Source organism: Chelonus insularis, unplaced genomic scaffold, assembly GCF_013357705.1.
Source record: "Chelonus insularis isolate UGA/USDA-ARS -01 unplaced genomic scaffold, ASM1335770v1 contig_398_pilon, whole genome shotgun sequence".
NCBI lineage: Eukaryota > Metazoa > Arthropoda > Insecta > Hymenoptera > Braconidae > Chelonus > Chelonus insularis.
The window spans coordinates 559,435-586,428 of NW_023276553.1; the positions used below are offsets into that span (position 1 = coordinate 559,435).

At 27.2% G+C, this 26,994-nt stretch overlaps 2 protein-coding genes across 19 annotated transcripts in view; one reads left to right on the forward strand and one right to left on the reverse strand.

Moving 5' to 3' along the window:
- The window catches only part of LOC118067921 (TOX high mobility group box family member 3-like), a 73,632-nt gene extending 67,572 nt beyond the window's left edge, over nt 1–6,060 (forward strand). For 2 of the 3 annotated variants that reach the window (XM_035084939.1, XM_035084942.1), the window contains exons 7-11: nt 65–200; nt 3,307–3,717; nt 3,825–3,914; nt 4,457–4,707; nt 4,791–6,060. In XM_035084939.1, coding sequence (XP_034940830.1) covers nt 65–200; nt 3,307–3,717; nt 3,825–3,914; nt 4,457–4,707; nt 4,791–4,857 — 955 coding nt within the window. In that variant the 3' untranslated portion in view covers nt 4,858–6,060. The remainder of the gene's footprint in view (nt 1–64; nt 201–3,306; nt 3,718–3,824; nt 3,915–4,456; nt 4,708–4,790) is intronic. The other variant, XM_035084940.1, reaches the window with a different exon arrangement.
- Nucleotides 6,061–8,834: 2,774 nt separating this feature from the next.
- The window catches only part of HDAC4 (histone deacetylase 4), a 29,857-nt gene continuing 11,697 nt past the window's right edge, over nt 8,835–26,994 (reverse strand). For 3 of the 16 annotated variants that reach the window (XM_035084873.1, XM_035084872.1, XM_035084876.1), the window contains 16 exons: nt 23,684–23,743; nt 21,488–21,642; nt 19,229–19,333; nt 17,210–17,335; nt 17,065–17,147; nt 15,710–15,819; nt 15,257–15,397; nt 14,193–14,290; nt 13,792–13,932; nt 13,021–13,294; nt 12,384–12,827; nt 12,019–12,288; nt 11,579–11,925; nt 10,840–11,394; nt 10,489–10,628; nt 8,835–10,413 (listed from right to left, as the gene is read on the reverse strand). In XM_035084873.1, coding sequence (XP_034940764.1) covers nt 10,350–10,413; nt 10,489–10,628; nt 10,840–11,394; nt 11,579–11,925; nt 12,019–12,288; nt 12,384–12,827; nt 13,021–13,294; nt 13,792–13,932; nt 14,193–14,290; nt 15,257–15,397; nt 15,710–15,819; nt 17,065–17,147; nt 17,210–17,335; nt 19,229–19,333; nt 21,488–21,642; nt 23,684–23,743 — 3,113 coding nt within the window. In that variant the 3' untranslated portion in view covers nt 8,835–10,349. Of the gene's footprint in view, nt 10,414–10,488; nt 10,629–10,839; nt 11,395–11,578; nt 11,926–12,018; nt 12,289–12,383; nt 12,828–13,020; nt 13,295–13,791; nt 13,933–14,192; nt 14,291–15,256; nt 15,398–15,709; nt 15,820–17,064; nt 17,148–17,209; nt 17,336–19,228; nt 19,334–19,426; nt 19,728–21,487; nt 22,554–23,108; nt 23,541–23,683; nt 23,744–26,994 lie in introns of those variants that run through there. The other 13 variants (XM_035084875.1, XM_035084878.1, XM_035084874.1 and 10 more) reach the window with 12 other exon arrangements.

Here is a 26,994-nt window from a genome sequence, read left to right on the forward strand (position 1 = left end):
TTCTCTATCCATAAGAATACAATTCTATTATAAACCTGCTCACTTTTATTCGTTTTGTTTTTAGGCCTGTCTCGGCATATGCTCTATTTTTTCGAGATACTCAAGCTGCCATTAAAGGACAAAATCCCAATGCTAGTTTCGGAGAAGTATCTAAAATTGTTGCTTCCATGTGGGATGGTCTAGAGAAAGAGCACAAAGACGTAAGTAAAAATATATACTGAACTAAATCGATACTGATAGCAATCAGAATAATTGAAATTTCGTTTTCGAATAAAATAAGAGTTATTTTTAAAGCCTAAATTCCCTCACATTTGCAGAATAAAAAGAAATATATTTAATTTTTCAATATAAAATACCTCATAAACTTGATTATCGTGTATAATTATCATCTTTACATTAATATTTAAAATTCACCTCATTAAAATCAATTACATGAATAATAGCATGTTCAAAATATAAAACAGACGACGTTTAGATGATAGCAATGCAGTATTCATAATAAATTGACTGAGTAAAACAAGTACTTGTGTAATATTATAAATATTAGTCAGAAGGTAATCAATAACACTAAACCAAAGCATGAATAATGAAAGAGGTTATTTATAATACTGCAATGCTAATGAGATTCTTTAAATTTATGACTTTATAGCACAATAATAATGTGTTATTATTTTATAAATACATTTAATAATTATTTCTTGCCACGTCATTAATTTTACAACTAAATAATTAAAATATAATATCTAGTCTATTTATACATCAAACCATCATAATTACAATCATAAAAAAGATAATTAGAAAAATTATGATAACAGCAGTAGCATTAATAATATTAATAATAAGTTGTTTTATTGATAATACCGTTATGAAAGTCATTGAATATTAGAATGATGAGTTTTCTATCAGTTGAAAAAAATAATTAAAAATTTTTTTAATCAAGTCGACAGCATGAAAAATAATATGGAATGATTAATTTTGCTTGGTATTCGATTTTAATTGGATTCCAACAAAATTGCCGCATGATAAGTTAAAAAGAATTTTAATTACATTCCCTTTCCTTTTTATTGAATATTCGATGTAGGTCATGTTGTTTTTTCTTCATTTCTGTTAAATATCGAATGAAATATTAAAATATTTATGCAATGTTCAATTACATTTAAAATTTAACTACATAAAAGTTTGATAAATGTGTATTATGTTGAAGTTTCAATTAATTTAAGTTTTTTATTGTAATCCAATATACATTAAATTTATTTAATATGCTCTTATACTATTGGTTGTATAAAATATTCACTTCTCATATAATTAAAAGCTTTCCGAGGAATTTTTTGCATAAAGTTTTTTATGTTATTACAAGTGATGCATAAATTTAAAATAATTAAGTTATTAGTTTTGACATTAAATCACATATTGCATAGCTGTTGACACTTGAAGTACTTAAATCACAATTCATTTTTTTTCACAAGCTTTCATGAATTTATTATTTATTTATTTCTATTTTAATAATCATTTTAATAACTTTTAAACCAAAGAGTAATTTTAAATAATAATTATTCAGTAACTAAAAATTAAATTTATCAAAGTTGAAGATCGTGAAGCATTTCTAAATTTTCATTAACTTCGTCTAAAGTATTTCAAGATTTATCTCGAGTCTCAATTTAAATCTGTACTGAATGGCATAATGTTGTAAGTTTATGTGAGATACACAGTCAAGCAGTATTTAAGGTACGGAATTTCAAAAAACAAGTATCAAGTGAAGAGAGTAGAGCAGATAGAATGAACTAGATGTAAAACATTTTATCACATGATAGATTGACCTAAAAGATCATTAAATATATTTAGGATGTAACTACGTACTAGGGGACGCATTATGTTTTATTCAAAACATCCGCTGCTACCACAATAATCATTATGTTCTCCATGTTTTTTTCTTGCTAAATCTTGTTTCAATCTTTGAAATTTATTTTATATCGTTTTTTTTTATTCCCTTTCTTTTAAAGTATTTTCAAGTATCTCTGCTTACGAGTGAATGCGATCGTATGAATAACTAAATTTGGAGTATTCGCGTATTATTCATCGATCTCTCGCTTCTTTGTAAAATAGTTGAAAATTCAGCAGAACTCGCTCATAATGGAACTCGAATAATTTACTTCCGTCGATGAGAAAACGTTTCTTCTCTCAACAGTCGAGAGTTTAAATTCAAAGTGAGTAATATAATTTGGAGCTGATTAAAATCAGGAAGCCTTTCAAAACTTTTTTTAACTAACGTAAATCTTACATTATATCGTAATAGAAAAAATTGATTTTTTCATCAAGGAAATGATTCAGCAAAGTAACATTTCCTCAAAGAGAAACGATTATTTGAATTAATTTAAGTATATTTCTTTTGTTAGTAGCAGTTTTTAAACATTAAATATTCCAATTATTTTTTTCATTTCACATTAGTTTTAATATAAGATGTAATATTCAATAAAGAAAACATTATCTACAAAAAATTATTAGTGTATAAAATAACGTACTTCATTGAAATACATAATTAAATTAAAATTACGTTCATATAACTTGATTAGCTACAGCTATTTTATGCTCAAACTTTAACTAAAGAACTGTTCGAATAATTAGAAAATTAAGCACGGTATGCTTTCTTAAGTCGTCGCTTCTCATATTCTCTCAAGTTGTGATATAGACTCTAGATTAAACTTCTAACTCTTGAATTGATGTAGAAATTAACGAGTAAAAATAAAAGTTGACAAAATGAAAATTTATGTAATATTAAAAAATATCTTTTCTAGTAAAATATTAATAAAAGGATTTATTGAATAATAAAAAAAACTTTACTTGAGTTTTTATCAGTTTTTATGTAAGAATAATAAATGTCTACTGAAAAAGTTATTTATTAAATTTTAATAAATATTTATTTCATAAAAGTTTTTATTGTTACTTTTAGTTTAACGAATTTTGATTAGATAATTAGATCAGTAAATATCATTAGGCAAATAACGATATCAAGGCCTTTCTCGACCAGCGCTTTATTGACAGTAAACGGGATGATTATTGGTAGGCAACGTTCCGGAAACTTACGTTTCCCCTTCAATATTGGTTTTCGTCTAGTTATTATGTTTAGTAAAAAAATCATGTAATTCAAAAAAATTTTTAGAATTGAGTTTAAATTGATTTAATAAAATATTTTTGCTTTTACTAATCAACCCATAATAATTTAACTTTCAATTAAAATACCATTTTTTATCATCAGTTGATCCTTATTTCAAATAATTGATTCTAATAAAATAAAATTGATTGTTCTAGGTATACAAAAAAAAGACTGAAGTGGCAAAGAAAGAATATCTGAAGGCTTTGGCAGCTTATAGGGCATCTGTAGTAAGTAAAAGCGCCAATGAAAGTGATCAATCCCAACAGCAGCCAACACAACAGCAGCAGCAGCAGCAGCAACAACAACAACAGCAACAACAACAACAACAACAACAACAGCCTCAACAACAGCAGCCACAGCAACAGCAGCCACAGCAACAAACAATTCCATATGGAAATTATGGAGGTTATTCTGGTAATTCCGGATCAGTGGCTTATCAAGTTTATAGTCCTCAGCCTCAACCACCTTCACCACAACAACATCAGCAGCAACAAATGACCATTAAGAAATCACCTCATCATCTTACTGGAATGCAACCAACTCATCAACAACAGCAGCAGCAACAGGTGAGCTATGCATTTTTATTTTTTATTTTATTATAAATTTTTTGTTTTTATTTTTTTAAGAATTGAATGAAAATAACAATTATTAACCTCATGACGAATGGTTTCAGGGTTTAATGGGCAATCCGATGGCGCCGCCGCACATGACGCAGCAACAGCACATGCAACAACAAGTCTCGCAGCAGCAATACATGCAGCAGGTCAATGAACTTGCCCTTCGTATTTACTAACGCTTTCTTACTAGTAAATATACAGATTCAGGTATCTCTGTACATACCTGTCCTCTAGAATCCAAGCAGAAATAAATAGACAAGACATGAAAAGAACGAGCGTTAAACAGCAGGTTGCATTAAACGCAAAATTGCGTCAAATTACAAAGTAATTTCAAATCTCTATCATTAGTCAAAATGACTGCTAATTATCTTTCATGTCGTAAGTGACCGCTCAAATTTTTTGATGAATTATCCTTACACAGGATGTATGAAAAAAACATCATTTCTGCCAATACATATTTATAAGAATTTTTTTCTAATCATTTTGATTTTCATAATTTTCTGTAATTTGTAACCTTCATTTTCTTGAATAAAATTTTCAGAAATAATTTTTTATCCTCATCATTATCAACTCTAAAAAAAAATTAACTACTACAAAAAAATGCATTTACCTATTAACCTTCATTACTAATATACAACACATTTTTAGGGATATTATTAATAAATTTTTTTTAATTATCAATTTGCAGGTACCTCAACAAGTACAACAAGCCCAAGTACAACAACAACAAATAATGCGTATGAGTCCACCTCATGCTGACTCTTTATCGAGTCCACCACCAGTGGATTTCAAACCAGTTGGACCTCAAACAACACTAGGTCAAAGACCACCCTCAAATTCATGTATTCGTCATGGATGTCCAAATCCTGCTGTCGCAAATAGTGAGTGGGAAGATGAATACTGTAGCAATGAATGTGTAGTTAGCCACTGCAGGTTTGTGTGAGCATTATTTTTTTAATTTCCAACTTTTTATATTATTTTATACTAAACTTAAAAATAATTTATATTATTATTTTTTATAGGGATGTATTTACTACGTGGGTCTCATCAAATCAAAATTCACAACAAAATTTTTCAACGGTGAAGTAGAAAAATAAATTAGATTAAATATACAAATTTCGAGAATTAATTAAATGGCAAATAATTAATTCGTCGTGGCTCGGTTGATCCGTTGAATTAAGTAAGATTAGTATACACAATATGTACATAATTTAATAAAGTGAGAGTTCAGATTCGCAGGAAGACAATCAAGCATTTACGATCTGACAAAGACTGTCTAACAAATGCGAATCTAACTAATTTAATATGCCGAATAATGGGCAAACTGACTATACATTCTAAGCAGAATTGTAGCTTGTTGAACAAAAAAAATACAGTTATTCTGCACATTTTACAAAGCCTTATCTAATAATGTTACATTTATTGAGTACACTTTATTTAAAATGAAATTCAGTAACATTCACTTTTGAACCTATAACACATACTTGTGAATAATCTGAAAGTTTTGACTATTTAAAATCATAAAACTTTTTCGAATATTAATTAGTATTATAGATGAATTTCGTTTTAAATAACAAATATATCTATGCTATGTGAAATAGATGTTGTTTTAAGTAACTGAAATTTACGGCTGTAGTCATATTTCTAATTAAATAAAATAGAAACTACAAATTTTTTCAGTTGAATCATTTTATTCTAATTGTCTATACTTGTCTGATAAATATTATTAATAACGTTTATCTACTTTGAGTAGTCAGATGTATTATATGATACAAAAATAAATAATAAATAAAAGATAAACAAATTTCAATAATCATGATATTGATTGATCATAAAGTAAATTATAAAATATTATTTTAAGTGTTTACTTACTCTATAAGCCAATAATACAACTGAAATTGTATACGTACAATGATCGTTAACAATATCTCATGAATTTGTTAAAATTTATTTTGTGAAATAATCATGAAAAATCTATCACATTGTTACTTTTTTACGATAACCGGACATTAAATAATCCAAGAAAAATAATGATGGAAATATATCAGTCAACTTCTTGCAGTATTCGATAAAATGTTTCGATAGTTACATTTTGAGCACCAATATGAATTTCAATTCATTGCTATTATTTTTATTACTATCTCTATAAAGCCAATGATCGACTATACACGATCAATTGTACCTACAGTACATATATTTTTGTTTTTTAAATAATTTTCAAATATCAATTAGTAAATAATACACCATGATTGTATAACAATTGTTTAATTTTTTTTTATTTTTATATTAATAAGCGTGATATTTTTATTACTTGGTTAAGTAATTTAAATACGATTTTCTTTAATAAATATTTCTATTTTCAAAATTTTATATTTTGAAAATAATGACGATACTATTTTGTTTATTCTTATTATTAATGTAAAACAATAAAAAAAAAAATACGTTTTTTAAATTAAAAGAGTAATTTTGAATATTTACGTGAATAAATAATTTTTTATAATATTCACATCTAAATATTTTTTCATGTAAATACATAGTTATACAATTAATAAATTATAGAATATAATGTAAACATTATTAATAATGTATTATACTTATAATAAAATGATGGTAACGTACGGAGTGCTACTTATAAGCCACATGAATTCATTAATAAAATGTTTTTTCTGGAAAAAAAATGTAATAGATATTGACGTATTTTAAAAGAACAGATTCCGTGACAGAAACATTTCGTGATGGAATATAATAATAAAAATTTATCCGAACTGAATGATTAATATTGATTATTTTATAGAATAACGTACTGGAATACCTATGGACAATTCGATGACTTTAAATTATTTAATGGACATTTTCAGTGAATTCTTTGTTTATTGTAGTTTTATCAATAATTAAATTTATTTTTATAAATTCAATATTTCATGAATAAAGAAATATTCAAAGTTATGTACAATTCAAATCAAATGAAATATAAATAAAAACATGTGTACGAATCAATTTATTTTATTTTAGGCAATAGAAAAATAAAAAATATTGTTCAATTAAAGTCTACAGAACAATAACTATTGGAAACATAACGTAAATATCAATACAATAATATTTGTTAGAAAAAGCTCAATAAATATTTCTACTCTGTTTCTGATGTTTTTATTATGATTAATGACAGATCTTGATTTACTTTCAAATTTAGATGAAAAATCCTCTACAATATGACAACAGTAAATATGAAATAATTTAAATGTTTATATTTGTAAGTTTAAAATCTTTAAAGCGTCAAATAAAGATTAAAATAATTAGCCAAGATATATAATAAAGATAAAGGATATAAAATGCAGTAACATTTTATAATCTTGTTAGTAAAAAAATCATGACTGCTTTTAAATTGTATATGACAGCCGAATAATACTTGACTTCATGAATGTGACTTAAGTATAATAATATTTATATTTACGTAAACGAATTCTAGTTTTAATGAAATATTTATCTTCCACCACGAAGTACTGATATCAAATTTATTTTTCGTTAGGATAAGGATTATTTTTTAAAATGGTAACGAGAAATATCTATTACAGTTTTTGATGCTGTTTTTCATTGGGTGTATTGTGATAATGGGATTTTTAGATGAACTGAGCCACCCTGTGTATAAAAAACTACTTCTACCAATTATTCAGAAAGGCTACGACGGAAATTGCGGACATTTGTTCAGCATAAAAGTATGATTTCATGATTTGAAGTACACAATATTCAATTATCGTATATATAATACAAAATCATAATATAGTAAATCTTTCCCTTGTTAATGTACAATATCCAATACTAAAATAATAAATACGGTTTTACAGTAATAATCATAAACCTATAGTAAAATGAAAATCTAGAGATTATTAAACATATGTGGTAGAAATAGTAATGAAGCATTAAATGCTAATATGTAATAGTAATCTGCAATGGATTTATGTTTATGATCATTGTTTTCTGTACAAAAAAAAACTGAATTAAATGATTTTAGTCCCAATACTATCTGTCTTTTTATCTCAAGATGCCTATTTAAAATTTCAATAAGTTATTCTCCTTGCCCTTATCTGTCCTGCAATTCTATAAAATGAAATTTATTAACCGTTATTATAATAAAATACTGTAAAGCAAACAAATTATCACAGTTTAACACAATGACTATACTTTTATTTGAAGTAAATATAAGAAGTACATTTATATACATAAAAAACGTGTACTATTATAACTATGCATTTATAACGGAGACATTATTTCGTGCTTAAATTTTCACATGGACTTGTTTTGATAATTATCAATATCATTTTTTCACAAATAAGATACACCAGCACATTCATACATGCGTATACATATTAAATAAAATCTCATAAATGTATTAAATAAGATAGAAATAATAACTATTATTAATCTTTTTTTATTTTATTTTATTGTTTTACAACTCGTTTGCTTCAAATTTGCGTGGAAAATAAATAAAAAAAGAATTAATAATGGCAATCATTTGTCTGCTGCATATTACATTTATCTCTCTTGATCTTACATATATACGCACTTTCAAACATACTTCGGAATGTCATAAGCATTTATTGATATTCAATTGGGATCTTATAAAAAATGTCTAAAACTATGGCCAATGTAAACTGAATGATAACATCACGTTTACAGTTGAAAAAATTACCCATGAATATCAACAAATTGTAGGCCAAGTTTTTAGGAAATTGTTCAAATTATTATTTTTATGACAATTTCATTTTTTTATATCCCATACATTTCGGCACCGTTATCTATTTTAGCTGATTCAGCTGTTTATCCTTTTCAAGGCTGATTAAGAATCGATCATAAATTGTCATTGATTGAACAATTTGTTTAGGTTCTTATCAATCATACATAATTTTATAAACCTAGATACTATATTCTATATTATAACATTGCAATGAGATAGTTTACATCTAAGAAACGATACACAATAAAATATGTGCTCACAATTTTCGACATTATATTGTTACACAATATAAATTTACATGTACTAAACATATATTAAAAATATACAATGAACATTATATTTAAAATTTTTTTCAAATATATTGAGAGCAAAATACACTAATTATCTGAGATTCTCGTGCTGTATCCGCAATTATGGCAGATATATTGTTGTTAAAACATATCATCAAACGTACAATATTTTTATATATGCACCTTCTCATTTTTATAATTATTATTATTATTATATTTTTTATATATCATCTGTGCTTTCATAAAATGCATGACACAAAAATAAATGCTCGTATTTAATATCCTTTATTTTATCGCCCATCTATACTTAATTAACAATAATAATCTTAACTTTTTACAAAGTATGTATCACAAAAATCACACCAGCCTTCGATCACCTTAAAGAAACCAGTTAGTTTCAATGAAAAAAAGTATATGTATTTGCGTTTAGCTATACAAATACGCATACATTTATTAACAAGATGACTGAAATGTCTTTTAATATTGTGATTTAAAACTTCAGGTTTTTTCCTTAAATGTCAGCTTTTAAAATATAATTTTTCAATAACTGTATAACTGTTATGGAGTAATTTTTTTGTCAATAATTTGACAACTATAACTTTACTGTATTATCCACAATTTTGTCACAATTTAATGTCTTAATATATAAACTTACAATAGCGAGACAATAATTAGAGTAAAAATTTAATTGTTTACAGATATGAATAATTCGTGTACAAGTTTATCATAAATGATTAAAGACAAAAATGTTTGCGCGAATGACCCGCATAGCGCAATACCAAATTTTTTTTCAAAGTTAGAAATAACGTCAAAAAAATCTAATTCTATTGTCTTTTTAGTTTTTTTATACCAACTAATTAGTGTATCCATTTACTTGTTAAAGTAAATCTTTTTCTAAATTTTCGTTATAAAAAATGTTTTTCTGGTTTATAACTTTAACATAAAAGTATTCCATTTTAATTTATAAATAATATTTTCACATGCTGCTTAATACAAATAAAAATTGTTTCATTTATTTTTAGTGGTTTAAAATTTCAATCGTTTACAATAAACCATTCGTTGTCTACTTAAGACACATATACAATAAACTTTTTAAAGAAATTAATTTGTTTAATGAAATTAATTTCTAAACAATTCAAGATTTACAGATGAAGAAAGGCAATTAGTTATCAAAACCCTGCATTTGTATCATTAAAATGAATTTAAAACGTCAATATTAATCACATTTCAATTCCTTTTCTAAGTTAAAAATTCCAAAAAGAAGGTTTTACAACATAAATAATTTTCTCTGTTATAATTTATTATGGCCCAGCCATAATAAATACATCTTGTTTAGATAGAAAATTGGAGGGCTTCAGAGGGACGAATTTTAAAATCCCAATCTAAATTCAAATAAATATTATACAATGCAATTTTAACTATATTCTCAAATAACAAGATGATTACAGTTTTTAAATTCATTCAAAAATTCATTTTTTTTTTCTTTTCGACGAATATATTTCATCTAAAAAATTTTCAGAAATATAAGTAAAATTATTTACTTTATAAAATTATGTTGCTTATTTTGTTTCATCCTGCTCCATTGGTTCTTCAGAAACTTGACGGGAATGTTCTGATGTGGTCCTAGAAAAAATTTTTTAAAAATGAATCAATTGATCAGTTTGAATATGATTTAAAAAAAAGCATTAAAATTATTACGAGAGATTCGTAGGCTGTTGCATTGATAAAGATGCCATAGCAGATACAGTATCGGTTTCGTCATGTTCTTTTTGACTTGCTTTTAATGCACTTAATGCTACAGTATGAGCAGCTACTTTAACACATGGCCAATGTAACATCTGCAACAATGTGATAGTAGTATATGAATATAAATTCCAATCACTTTATTATGATTCGAGGACAATAGATTTTATTTTGAATAAATCTCTATTATGATAATAAATATAAATTAGTTGTCATTACTTTTAATCATCAATTTATGTCACTGTCTAATTATATTAATAATAATAATCAATTATATGAATTATTAATAATGTAATTTCAATTTACCTGAATAGCAATTGTTTTTTGTAATGTGTCAATAGCATTTTGACATGGTACCCTAGTGAGTTCTTCTTGACGGATAGGCGTCGGTTCATCACCCAAAAGAGCTCTCACACACTCTTGAGCAGAGTCACAAATTGCAGCAAGATCATAGCCACCTTCTAAAGCTAAGACCACTTTTCCATCTGCCAATTCCAGAAGATATTGTGTCATCCTGCCAAAACATGCAGGACTAACTTTATAACCGCCTAAAGGCGGTGGATGTCCAATAGCAGCATCGAAACCAGCCGATACAATAACAATATCAGGATCAAATTCTCTTGCGATTGGCATGACTATAGTACGAAATGCTGCGAGATATTCAGCATCACCCATCGGAGGATTTAATCCTCCAGACCAAGAAATATTTACATTATAACCAAGTCCATCACCAATACCACATTCTGTAGAACCACCAGTGCCAGGGAAAAAATTACCATCGTCATGCCGATGAATAGATAAGTAAAGAACTCGTGGATCATCATAAAACATTTGCTGAGTACCATTGCCATGATGAACATCCTAAAAAAAAAAACATACATATTTCATCACTTTTACTAATCTATCTTATGCATTGTTGTCTGTTGTTTCAGAATTTACTACTTCGTTTAAAAATACTTTCATAAAAAAATTGATCAATATAAAAACGTTTCCTCGAATATTATTAATTCAAAAATACTTAAAAAATAAAATAAGTAATTCTTACCCAATCTACAATAAGAATTTTCTTAGTATCGAATTTCTGTTGCAAAAGTCTAGCTGCTATGGCAACGGAATTAAAGAAACAGAAACCCATTGCTTGGTTCGTTTCTGCATGATGACCTGGTGGCCTGACAACTGCAAAACCATTCTTTATATCACCCGCTGCTGCTTTAAAAGCTAGATCAACTACACATCCGACAGCCATTCTTGCTGCTGGTGCTGTGTGAAGTTCATTCCATGTCGTGTCCGAATCGACACCCACTCCTCCACATGGGAGTCGTACGAAATTTTTAATCGGCAATTGAGAGAGCTTAGACATGTCTAATTTTTGCCGAATAAGAGGATTTGTACCTATTGTATGACAATGAAAATATTTATGAAATTTATTTTTCTCCTAAAATATCAATGAAGAACACTGAATTAAAAAAAAAATAATAAAATTACCGAATAAAAGAGTATGTGCTTCGCTATGGCAGGATTGAATTTCCTCTAAAGTAGCTTTACGGGAACGGATACGATCACATCTTTGAAGAAGACCAGTCTCAGAAAGCCTAGCCCAAACACTGTGTAAGCGCCCTCCGTGTTCAGGATGACCTCTGACAGTATCACCACAAATACATGCATGCTTGAGCATAAGCTGATCATAAGCTAAACCAGTAGTTGGTCGATGGGGAGAACCCCGAGCATAAACATCACTACCAGTACCCTGTGGACCTACATAGAAGTTACAAGTTATTAATAATCTCACAAAAACCTTCCTCTGTTATAATTTATAATATTACATCCATCATATATGAATTCAACTTTACCTAAATGTACCAATGGGCTCGATAATGCCCGCGAAAGTGGTCTTGCAGATTGCGAATTTCTACTTCCAACATAAGCTGGTATTTCATTGACTTGAAGAGTATGGCGCATCATTAGATCCCGTTGTTGTTGAAGGAATTGTTCACGATCTCTTTGTTGTTTAGATATTTCACTTTCTTCTTGAATATCCTTCTTTCCCGTAAGATCTATAACTTCAGTCTCTTCACTTTCAGGCGCTTCATCGAGCTGATTAGCCTGACCACCACGCGATACTACTCGAGTTAAAACTGTTTGTCGAATCTGTTGTTTTAAATAATTGTGTGCTTGTTGTTGGTCGTGCAATTGCTTTTCAGCAAGATATTCTTCATAGTGTGTCGTTGGTGGTGGTAATATACCACCCTGGAGCATTGGATGCCCCAATGGCAAGGGAGCTGATTGTGTCCTACCTAATAAAAATAATAACAAATGTATAGTAATGTATTCATATGTTCATTTTGGATAAACGCGAAGACATTTTGTCTCGGAAGATTTTTAAAAATATTTTGTAACATAATAGTGTCCATTATGTGCTGATAATAATAGAAAAGTATCCTTCCAAGACAACATAAACGATGTGGTAAAAACAAAGAGTGAACATACTACCTAAAGGCCGGTGACCAGCCTTATGCAGTCTTGCATGAGCTACTTGAGTATCTGTTATAGGTGAACTATGATACACATTATGCCTGTTTCCCTGTTGTTCCAAACTCTGCATTTGTTTGTGAATATAAGCTGGCTCACCTTCAATCATCGTTAATGACGGATAAAATGGTAAGGTACCTGGTAACATCTGACCTGTTAATGGCATTCCTAAACGTGCTGTGAACGCAGCTCTCACTTCAGCTTCTGACACAGGCGCTAACTTTGTTCCACTCTAAGTGTATAATTATTATTTATCATTATTATCAATTTATCTTTATCGCACTGCGTGACAAATTGAATATTTATTATTATTCATAATAATACGTTAATATCGACAGGCATTGAAAAAGCAACACGAGTATTTGTGTAAATACAATTATAATTTTAAAAACATCTTTGTAAACTAATAAATTACAATATTACTATCAATGATATGAATAACTTTGTCACGCAGTATTAGTATTTTTACTCGAGGAGATTGGAACAATGTGGAGATACTAAACGTGTTTACAACGCTATTATTATGTCTTCTTAAATTATTTTTTCATAATAAAATTTTTTAATAGCCATTAATTAATAAATACATTAAATTGAATAATAGAAAATTGAGAAAAAAATGATTTTTATATGGGGAACCCTTTTACTTTTTGAAGTACCCCACATTGTTCTGGTTTCCCCTATTATTATTTTTTTACGCTTATCATTTTTTATTTGTTATGTCATACGTACTGAAGAAGAATTTGATGGCACGTGTGGTCTTCCTAGTGATATATTGGGCATTGAAGGTGAACTGAATAATGATAGATCTGAAAGACTTCCTTGTTGACTACTACTTGTTAGAGGACCTCCATATGGTATATTTTCATTTTCCTATTTAATGGAAAAATAATTATTATTTATTGTAATTCTCACAAATAAAGCACTAAATTTTCTCAATTATTTATTCATATTCTAATTTATAGTTCCATATAATCTGTAGTTGAATATGATTTTTTAAAAAATACTAGAACAAAATTTTGTCATTTCTTTCGATGACAACTATATTAGTCAACTTTTTATTAATTAGCATAATTAGTATTGTTATTAATACAACAAAAAATATGATTAAAAAGCAGAAAATAGATATTTACCTCTTGAATAGGAGTGTTATTTCCTGTTGTTGGACTTGCTTGTGAGTTATTTCCTGTTGGTGGTGAATTAGGCCCAGATTCAGGATTACTGCCCGAATCTACAAATATTTTATTGATTTTTAACAAAAAAAAAAATTTTTATGCTTGAATGATTACTGTTAATAAATAAATTTAATATGTACATTCAAAAAGTTATTAAAAAATTCAGCAACATTTTCTTCATTTAAATGTAATGCTTGAGTAAATTTTATTTTAATAAACTATTTGACTTAAAATTTTTAGGAAATGAAAACTTTCAAATAATGATTGAAACTTCGAAAAAAAAAACGAACTAAAGTTGTTAATGTCATGCAGTTATGTAACTCAAATTCAATTCAACAATCGATTAATTGCAAACTTATGCGATACGTAAATAAAATTATTTATTATTAAAATAAAAAAAAAACACTTGGCTTTCATCACTCTGAACTTAAAAGAAGTTAAGATCTACAAAAATAAATTTCAGAAGAATAAGTTATCATTGAGTTTTTAGGCGATCAATTATCTGTTTGAGTATTCAGTTGAATGTTATTAAAAAATAAAAGAAACTAAAAATGCGATTCTTGATATTTTTACTTAAACATGAAAAAAGATAACGAAAAGTTCTGAGTGAATGCATTTACTTTTATTTCAAAATTCATTTATTCCTAAATAACTAAAATTTGAATCAATAAATGAAATTCACAGTAATTTAGTAAATGCATAAATTGATAAAGTACTAAAACTTATAATAAATGTATTAAATTGTACATATGCATCGGTTTGAATTTCTATGAAATCAAATATTAAGTGTACTCTCCCTTGAATATAAATTAATATAAAACTACAATATTTTTTTCCCAGTATATTCTATCTGATCATTTAAGCATATTCACCAACATTAGAAGACATAATTATTACAATTCAAACTCTACCACCACAATTAACTGAGAGTACCCTTAAAATTTAATTATTAATAATAAACATAATGTGATTATAGATAGTGGCATGGACGAGATTAGGGAGTAATTAGTAATGGGACATACTTGCAAGGAGTGACTTCCGCTTGAGATGCGACAGCAGACGATCCTTCCGGCGTGCTGTAAGGGGTGAATTTCTGGTTGCTGCCATGTTCCTTTCCATAACACGTTGCTTGAGTCGCACCTTTAGCAGATTTGGTTCCGAAGCTGGCCAAGATAGCCAGTGTTAGTTATCATACCAAATAAAAAGGAGTGGTTGTGGACGCGAACACAACCAATAAAATCAACAGATTGTAAATACTGATTGCAACAAAGTACACATATGCTTTCATACATCGTCAGAACTTTCTAATTTATTTTCATGTTCATCATCAAAAAATACCAAAATTTATCTCAGTATCAAGATAACAAAGTCATGACGATGCCGTTGTCATGCATTAGTAGGCATCTACTAGCACACAAATTGCTTGATGAAATATATCACTCCACTATTTTGATAGACATATTCATATTAAGTACCTGTTTTACGAAGAGGGAAATCATCGCTAAATTTGTCTTGTAAGATCTGTGGCATTCGATATGGATGTGAAGTACTTGTAGCATTGGCAGATTCAGACTGTGATTGAAGCCTGTTATAAAAAGTTAAAAATCTTTATGAATATTATTTTTATAGCAATAATAATCCAATTATCAAACATGTCTTTGACAATTTCGTATCTCATTAAAAAAATTTTTTAGCCAATTTTATAATTTTAATTGTTATTAAATTAAGCTCAAAACCGAGTTAAATTTTGAAAAATCCTCATTTGTAATGACAAAATTAATTATGAATTGTTGGGTACTTTCTTTGAATTCTTAAAACCCTAAACAACTTAGTGAAACTGCTGAAAACAATGAGCCTTAAAGCTTCTTCGAATAAGTGTTAACATAGCCGTCCAAAAGTTAAATATTTACTACAAGTGCTTCCCTCCCTAATAGCAGTGCTTTCTAGTAGAGCATATATACACATAACTTAATCGTTACAACCTGCTCCCTAGACTAGTTGGCGTACAGAAAATTAGTTGAAAACCAGCTAAAAATATCACGCAATAAATAGAAGATGACCCAAACAAAACACATTCAATGTATCTCTAGATGTAATAAAATATACAAACAAGTACAGTTTTCAGTTTTATAGCTTTTGAGAAAAATTTTTTCCCTTTAACATAAAAAAACTAGTCAATAAAGAAGCAAATAAAATGATTATTAACTATCATTCAAGTTAATAGTTATCGAAGAATAAGGATAATAAACCATTTTCAATGCGAAACTGCTTGGTAATACTAAATGAATAACTGGGCCAGCTTGTGCTATTATCGTTATTCTGATGACGCGGTTATAAGCATGCAACATCCAGCGAAATTGCAGTATGTCGGCCTCAATAAACCTAAACTACTTCAAATTTACGTGTTTGAATTACTTTCAGCGACAGGGCAATTATTTGTACATCAATAAGCTTTCTCTACACCACCCTTGATGTAATAAAATATTTCCCAAATATATAATAATTTTTTTTTTAAATCCAACATTTTAATGATTCAAAGAGATTATCAGTTCAAGTGCAAGCTTGTTTAAATTTACAATGGATTAGTATTAGTTTTTACATCTTGAGTAATGATAAAACAAATATTCTGATAAAAAATCGATAAGTGTTATCATAAGATGATAAACAAAATGATTTTTTAGAAAAACAGCAACATACTGTGAACAATTTTATTATTTCAGATAATAAAATAAATTTAAATTTTAAGACAGTAACTCTCAACTTCCTATCAGTTAAATCAACTGGCTCTCTTTTTTTTTCATTTAATGAAATAATTAAAAAAAAACCTCACCAGCTTCTATAGCCAGGTGTACCAGGAACTGCTCCATTTGCTGCAGCCGCAGCTTCTCGCTGTTTCTTATTGACGAGAAAGCTCTATAATAGGAATAAGTAAGCAAATCAATAAAAGACTATCGAATATAAATAATGAAATTTACCTGTAGACGTAATTTGACTTCTGTAGAAGCAACAGCACTATGATCGTGTTTATCTTTTTTCCTCAAAGCTTCGATCCTTTCTTTCTCCCTCATCTGCTCTTCCAGCTGCTTTTGCTGCTCCCAGAGCTACGATAAAATCAATAGGTTCCTTAAAAAATATGAAATATAATATTTTTATAATAGACAAGAAAGATAAAAAAAAAGTTTGTATCATAACGATTTTATTCTTAGGTATTCGATGCTGGAATATTATTACACTTCTCTGTTGAATAAAATTATTCATCTATAACAGCATAAATAAATATTATTTTTATGATTAATAATATGTGAATAAAATGTCTATTAAAATTTTTACAATGATAACAAGTGTTGAATAATATATCATTCAATATTGATATTTTATCAAAATAATGTTCGATTGTCCATATCACACATGATGGATAAGACTTTAGAATTATTTAGAAATAGTTTTTTGACGTGATCCATTAAAATAATATTTTATGAAATGCAAAAAATCCTTTCTCATATTTGTTTTTAAGTAATAAATCAACATTTTAAGTGAAAGCTTTAATTATTTTATGAAATAAAAAATTTTTAAATCTTTTATTTAATAATCTTTGAACTAAAATATTTATAATATAAATTTAAATACATAAAATTAACTAGTACTTTCAAATTTGATAATATAGCATGCATTGAATATAATGAAATCTACAATAAGTTTGTCAATAGATAAATACTACATTTTTCTGGATTAAACCGAATTCTCAATAAACTAATTTATATTTTTGGAAAAAAGATAACGTAAATGAATTATATTCTATGAATTAAGATTTGAATTTGATACATGGTAACAAATAAATTAATGAATTTATTAGTATATATTTTTGTATCTCAATATATCAATATTATATAAAAACTGTTCAATACTATTGGCTATCAAAAAAATTTATCTTTTAAAAAACGTTTTGCTGAGTATGTTCTTTGAATTCATCAGTTAATGAATATTAATTATTTTATTTTGGTCAATTAACAGCTGAAAAAACGTAATAAGATTACAAACTTCTTTACGAGTACGCATAAAACGTAAAAACTATATTAATATCTAAAAAGTTACAGACAATTTAATTCTTTAAAAAAGAACACCTCAAAATTATATAATATTGTCTAACAGGTATTGAAAAAATATTGTTAACTGATGATCAACATCTGTGTTTTTCTATTAAAGTAGTTACAGGGAAGAAGGAATTTAATAAAAATTACAGTGCTTATCGCCATGAATAAGATGCCACAAACTTCTATAAAAATTTATCAGTCAAAAGAGGAAGTCAATATTTGTACTTTTGTACTTGAGATATATAAAATAAGTTTATATTATGTTAACAAATAACTCAATATAGCGCCATAACTATGTAGATATATTTTTGCGTAGTTTCAAGTTTCAAGCTTTTGATTCATCTCAAAATATCATAAATTTTATCACTGTAGTGCGTAAAATACTACTAGTGATTTTATAAACTATAAAAGCATATTATTATCAACTGTACAACTTTTCAATAAATTTTAAAATTCTTTTAACTTTATAGCTTTTGGCTTGTATTGAAGAACTTTATTAAACAGACTTTAAATAAACGTCTACTCCAACAAATGGTGAAATTGAATATTGAATAACTCTATCCTCTTTGCCGTTAATCAATACGTCTTTCAGATAATTGAGAGCTGATTTTATTTTACTTGACATATTGCCAAAAATACACCAACCTTTTTAGTCTTATTTATTTCAGTTTCAAGTTATTTCTCAATTTCATTTCATTGTGTGTTGTGATAAATACTAGAAATTTTTTAAGTCATTGATTCTTGTAAATTATGATACATATATGTTTGATCTATTACTAACATTATTTTAGTACTAACAAATATTAATCATACCACTGGTGGTGTTATATAACTATCACATCTAATATGTTCTTATATTTCAATGAATCATTATAAATTATATTTAGGAGTAAGGTCTTTTACCTTTAACTGATGCATTTGCTGCTCGTGCATTTCAGCAAGATGACGTTCCTGAGCCTGGTATTGCTGCCGAAGAATTTGCTGTTGAAGCTGATGGTGCTGCTGTAGCTGGAATCAAATCCAGATACCTCAAAGATAATGTTTTTTATCTATTGTTAATTATATTAAATAATCACCCGTAAAACATTCACTGGATATTACCTCATCATTCTGGACTCCTTATGCTTATCTTTCATAACTATTTTATCCAATATTTTTTTGCAGTTGTTACTAATTCCATTTTCAACTTGACAATTGTTTGTTAATTTAATTCTCAGAAGTCACAAACGGAAACTAACCGAACTTCTGAAAAATCTTAATCTTTCTTTTTAAAAATCCCTTAATTGGGGTAAATTAAGTGTAATTTAGAATGCTGCTTTGATCATGTTTAAAAATAAATAATAATTTCTCTAAATTACAATAATGTTCCTTTTAAATTTAATTGGTTGTAATTGTTTATTACATCATAAAATTTTATATTTTTTGTAATATAAACAATTGTATATTAATTGTAGTAAATAAAATAAGTTATCATGAATTATTTCTATAAGTACATTTAAAAATTTTAGACGGAAGTGCGTGGGCATTAATAGGTTGAGACCAATGACCAAACTATCATGTCAATTGAATACGTCCGTGTTGAAGCAAGAAATTTACTGTACATCTAATAATAAAATTATTTTTTATAATTCAAAAATTTTTAGCTCACTAAATAATACTAATTTTCATGAAATTCTTGGTAAATTGACATCTATTGGCTTAACTATTTTCAGAATCTATGTTAAATGCAGAAGAAGTCATATAATTTGAATATTCACCAGAATAGAACAGTGTGGAGATAATCGATTGATAAACCAGATTGGTGGAGGCAAAAAAAAAAAAAAATTATTAAAAAAGAAAAATTAATTGAAAAAAAAAAAAAAACAAAACAAAATAATTGAATTTGACGGAATATAAAGCAGACTGTTAATATTTATTCTAAATGAAAAATATAGATTTTTATGACTTTGAATAATAAACGTGTTTTTATTTTTATAGAAGAATCAATAACAGTTATCTAGATAAACCGGTTTAAGTTACGTTAGATTAATAATATCTTATAATCATATCTATGTGAATAAGCTTTTCAATAAAAAAGAAGAAATAAGTTAAACAATATAAATTACAGTGGTATTGACAAATATCAAGTTTGCAGTCGACAAGTTGTTTTTTTATTTAAATGACCACCAGCTGTTAACCCTTAACCTTTCAAATATAAAATATGTTAAATAAATTATATAAAGTAAATATTTTTTTTGTGATTTTTTAACACCAATTTATTCAATATTGAAAATTAAATACTGTAATAAAGTTGATACAAAGCCCTTCTATTAAATAAATAATGTTTCCATGCAGTCATTGACACAGTAAAATCAATTATTGGTACTTATTCCATCTCATACTAATTTATTAGTTTTACAACTATTCAAGGAGTCAATAACACATCCTTTTCAATGATAGTCTCGTCATTTTATTTATTAATTTTTATTATTTAAAGAAACTTATAATTTAATTAGAATACAGTAAAAAATAAAAATCTTGAATTTTTTTCAATGATTTATCAATGCACCAATAATTTACGACAATAAATTTAAATATTTTTCTTATTGGCATTTTTTGATAGATATTTAAAAATAGCAGGGAGTGTTTAAAAATTAAATTGATTGTGCAAATATTGGAAAATGGCCTTTAACTCCAAAATAACTCCATTGAAATTGAGTAAATAGAGCAAGAAAAAATATTTATTAACAATTAAAAATATTGTATAAATTCACTGTCACCCTATTTTTGATATTGTCAATATTCAAAAATACAACTAGAATAAATGAATATTAATAACAACTGCGGGAAATATTTTTAATAGCATGTCCTTGAGCTTGACCGTGGATTTTTAGATCAACTTGAGCTTAAATCGATATTTTATCGAAACTGCCATGCAATTCTAAGAAACTAACTGGAATAGCGTGCACCAATTACCGTAATCTAGAACGGATGCCAACACGAGAATAGAACTATATCCACATTATCCTGAGAATTATTGCTATTCTTTTGTTCTTAATTCAATATTTGTTTCTCTAACATCGTAAATATCTATGGACTAGACCAACACATGTTTATATCTAAGAACATTCATTACATACTAAATTCTAATGTAAATAATAAATAAATTGATATCTACATTACCTCAAGTATTTTCTGCTGAAGAGCATGACCATGCAGGGTGGATGGATCAGTGACCGGGGAATGATAAGCACCGGAAGTAAGGGTTGCTGTAGCGCCCCCGGCAACCAGGTCCCGTGGTCGTGACATCGGCGAGCCTGGTGTATCCCTCGCCATGTCTACACATACGATACACATATCGGATAATGACGAAGCTAAGCACAAAGGTAGAGCACGTACAGTTTTGGAGCAATATGGAGTAAATGCACTCGCGTGGTCAACTGAAACCTTCATTTTTATTTTTAATAATAATAACGACTTTTATTATGAAGCTTTCAAATAGTTTCGTCCACACTTGACACTGCTAGTTATATTACTGTTTTTAATCAAGTTTTATTTAATTCTGCGACAATTATAATATTAAGTAGTGACAATGATTATTGCATAAACACTTATAACGTTGCACTAACTTACACATAGGAGTAAGAAAAATTGTTTAATGTCATTTTATCAGACAATAAAGAATTTTTATTTTTAGAATGAAATTTTAAATATTTATATTCGCATTGTAATCTAGTAGTACCATTAACGTTGTTGTTTTTAAATAGATTATGAGTTTATTGATAATAACTACGATGTTTTTTTTCCTCAAGGTTTTGTTTATTTTATATTAATTTATTAATTGTCATTCTCGGAAGTGTAATGTTTATTTTGTCTTCTGTATAGATTTATTTTGAATAAAAAATTTTGCACACTTTGTCTAGGAACTATTTATTTATTTTCACTTTTATAATCGCAAGGTCACAAATAATAACTTTAATCAGGAATAAATGTCACAACGGTTACGTTAGTAAACAAGAAATGAAGAGACATGTTAATTTTGCAAAACCTCTTCTCTCCCGCGAGGCTGCGATGTTAGCACAGTCATGGATAATTTTAGATCACCCGCAATAGAGGGAGAAAGATAGAAGAGAAAGAAGATAGTTTGAATATAAAGTTTCGATATACAAAAGTCCACACCAATGTTTTACAGTTTCTGAATATTTTGTATTTTTAAATAAAAAATCAAACAACAACAAAAAAGAAAACAGAATATTTAAATTACAAATCAAATATTTATAATAAATATGTTACATATTTTAACAATAAATAACACTGAATATTTAATTAAATCATCATCATCATCAGATATTTATCATTGTCATTTTTAAAAATCTTCCATAATATTTTTATTAATATTATTATTCCTCAAATATCACGAGGTTTTTTTTAAATAATATCTGAATAATAAATGAAGTTGAATAATTTTTTAAAATGAATTTGTTTTCAACATCAACTGTCAAAAGTATAAAAATAAACACACTTGAAATTCATTATATCACGGATTAAAGGTACGTATAATCCAATCACCAATAATATTGGAGTAACATATGAATGCTCTTATGTTTGTCGCACGAGCGTTGAATTGTGACTGAATGATCTAACAACGTAGCGAATAATTTCTGGTAAATAATTCTAAGAAATAAGAATAAGAAAAATAAAGACGAGAAGAGAATGCTGAGAGTTAATAGAGGGGGAATAATAAACGCGTGGGAAGAAATTGACACACACACATATATGAAGACATTTGCATACACAAATATACCTTTTATCAATGTGTTTGTAGTAAATAAGTCTTCTTTCAAACTGACAATTTGATACCAGCTATAAGTATTGAGCAGAATGACGCACATGATAAGACAACGATAAGACTATTAATAGTTGAGAAATACTAAAACCCGGTTCTGCGTTTTTCTTATACTCAAACATATATCGAAAGCAATTCAAAAATAATTTTAAATGGAAAAATTTTTATTTATATTTTGTTTGCTTGTTTCTTTTCATCATCATACCTACCAATATTTCATTCTTTTTTCTTCCATCATTAATTAATGCATATTTAATTCAATAAAAACATAATTTATTCCACTGTTTTTTATTCTTTTGTTTACGATAAAAAATCAACTATCGCTGTTTTTTAACTCATCGATATACATTGTAAGTTGTAGGTAGTTTTTTTCTTATCTATCGAGGATAGCTAAAGTTTACCAGAGTAAAAATAGAATCATTTAAAGGTACATAAAAATTTGCAATGTTTTTATCTGGATTGATTTAATGATATAAAAATTTAATAAAAAAATTATTCTCAAAGATAACAGTGTTTCCAAATGAAATACTAACCTTTGTGGGGCAGGTGAGTAAATGCAGACGTTATATCAACGTTTCTATAAACCACGTCTTCTGCAACAGATATAATAAGAAACGATAATTTTAGTAATGACATTATCAGTTTATTTAAGAACACTTTGGAGTATTCATACTATAAAAATACATATCTCGCACTATTTTATATATTCATTTTTTCATATTTTATTTTATAACGTAATTGTTTCGATATCTTTGTGTTTATTTATTATTATCTGTGATGAATTATCGATATTTCTCAAGTATCAAGTACTAAATATAGAAATATCAAGATAGCGAAAATTTTTTGTATCAATTTATCATTTTCTTTTCCCCCTCTCTCTCCTTCCCTTCTCTATCCTCTCTTGTAGTTTGCAATGAATTTCACAATAAAGACAAATTGCTGGACATCAGGGTAAAATTTATATTACAATAGAGGGAGAACTTTGTTTTGTCACAAACACAGTTTTTTCTTTAGCAGTCAACTCCAACCATGGTAAATACTCTAGTGAAAATAATTTTACAAGCTCCGATCTTGTTCATTGCTCTTTAATTTATTTTTTCTACATAAAAATGATAATAATGTATTGTAGGAAATTATTTTTATGAATAAATGATAAAAAAAATGACAATAAATGCGTTGAAATAATATAACTTTGCCAATCTTTATTAAAATAGGCTATAGCTACACTGACACACTGCTAACTCTACCCAATCTTCGTACAAACATGCTGTAAATATGCCATGCAGACATACTGTAGACATTTGTAATCATCTCCAAAATATTTCAACTTGATTCACCATGACTTCCTTTCAACTCTAGCTCAAATATCAAGGCAATTTGCCCATCAATTAAAATTTCTTCATAGGTAATAGTTGTTTTAATGTTTACGTTTTACTTGTTTTTGCTAATAAATAATATATTAAGTAATAAGCTCAAGTATGACTCATGATGATATGGATTTAATTATTTTTATAAACTAAAAAGCATGATAGTTATTGCAAAAAATGTTGAAAGGTAAAATAAAGAAAAATGAAATTATTGAATGAGATTGCATATATAATAATATTGAAGAGTTACCGAAGATCGTGACAACGGGCGCGCCTACACGATGGAAGAAAATTGGGAGAAGAAGCAAGTAACTGAGTAAGTGAGTGAGTGGAGTTTGAGGTCAGTGTACGGCACATTCCTTCGAGTCAAGTCCAAGGCTAAAAAAGAAGGACTTGTAGTCCTCTTCAATGGTTTTACTCTTGTTCTGCTCTTTTTCTAATTCATTATATATATTATGGATTTCTTTTTGTTTTATTCCAACTTTAACAATTACGAAATAAATATACCTTACATGTAACATCACATTTTCCCTCTTATTTATTAGACTGAACAAAAATTATGCCTATCCTGTGATATAACATTGCGTTAGGCATCTTCTCTTTAGAAAGTTTATCGAATTATTACCATCTACAATTAGTCTTGTAAATAACTTTACAAATATATGTATGTATACCTTTAACAACAAAAAAACTTTTTTTATCAAATGCGTAATAATATACAGGACAAAAAAATTATCATGATATTTTTATAAAGTTATTTTTAACTTATATCGTCATTAGTCAATACACTCAAAATAATTTATGCTAAATATAAATTATGAAAAATAAGTAAATATTTTAAAATACACGTAATCAATCGAATTTGCGTATCTACATTGTCAATATTTAACTTATTATCTACTATTTATAAAATCTCTAAAGAAAATAAACAAATTTCTTTAATCATTTATTATTTTGAATATTTTTTAATCTTATTAATAAATTGAAATATAGCACGATTCATATTAACTGATAAAAATTTTTAAGTAAAAAAGCTTTAATTAAAAATTGATTAAATTTTCTCTCAAAATAAACCAAAATATTTTTACAATCAATCTAAAATGACTCTTTAGTCAATTAAAAAAATAAAACATGTTGATTCAAGAATATTTTAGCGCCTTCTTAACTACAGTTTTTTGTAATCAATTAATTACAGCAATTTGTATAAAAATTGGAGTAAAACATGAAATAGTTTTGATGTTGTGTAATTTTCAAATAGATAAACAGTAAATGATAATAACATAAGTATTAAACAAGAAATCAGGACAAAAAACTACTTAGACAAATTGATAACGGTTCATTAGACTAGAAGTAATTTAATCATTGAAAGAGCTTTCATAAAATTGGCAAATATTCTTGGCATATCGGATTGTTGCCGAACTTAGAGATATAATAGAATTACATAAATAATTAATTTCCCGACGTAATTTAAATCATGATAACAATAACACAATGCTTCCTACATAATATACATTATAAGATTTACAAATGATGCTTTCAAATACTTTTTCAAGGAATTTACATTATTTACTTATGTAACAAAAAAAATTTATTTATATAAATAAAATAGTTGTTAACTCAAAATCGTTCCAACATATGCGAGATAAATTTATTACTTTTAGTGATATTATTCACTTTAAGTCAGACTTGAAGATTCTAAAACAAATCCAAGTTGATTGAATATTTGTGAATTATTATACATAATAATTATCATTATTCGGCATTGATGTTCTCGATTTCATAATCACCTCTCGTTGATCATCCGACACTTTTAGTTCAGCTTTGTCTCCCTTTGTGACGAATTTAGAAACGTGAAAACTAAATATACAATACATGGCGGCTAGAAGTCACACCGTTTATTTTTGTCTTAGGACGTCCACGTGTTTAGCAACATCCGCTATTTTTCTCTTCTTTTTGTTGAGTGGTTTTCTATAGCAGTTCAATACTAATGTACCTACATACTATATACCTCATCACTCATTAACAGGTATTGATTTTAATTTTAATAATAAACCTTAAATCATGCTTCCATTATGTTACTTTAAACTTATTTATTTTATCATTTTCTGTTTTAAGTAGAAAAAAGAATTTCCTGCTATTTTTATTGCATTAATTTTCATTAATTTCTATAATTAACTTTGAATATAATAATAAGAATAATTTTAACAATAATAATATTTGAATGTAAACTAAAAACGATAGAAAATCAGAGTGTCCTAATTGTAGATAAAATGTTTATTGCATTAGTATAGAGTGCATATGAGGGTGTAAGGAGTGGTAAGTCTGGTAGGGCTGTTATATTTTTGGCCAGTGGCCGATTTCTAATAATAAATTATTCGCATCTATATATAACTTGACATTAGTATACAGTGCTTTCTCAAACATGTTCAGATATATCAGTAACAAGATGTCTGTGTCAATGAATTATAAAAAACATT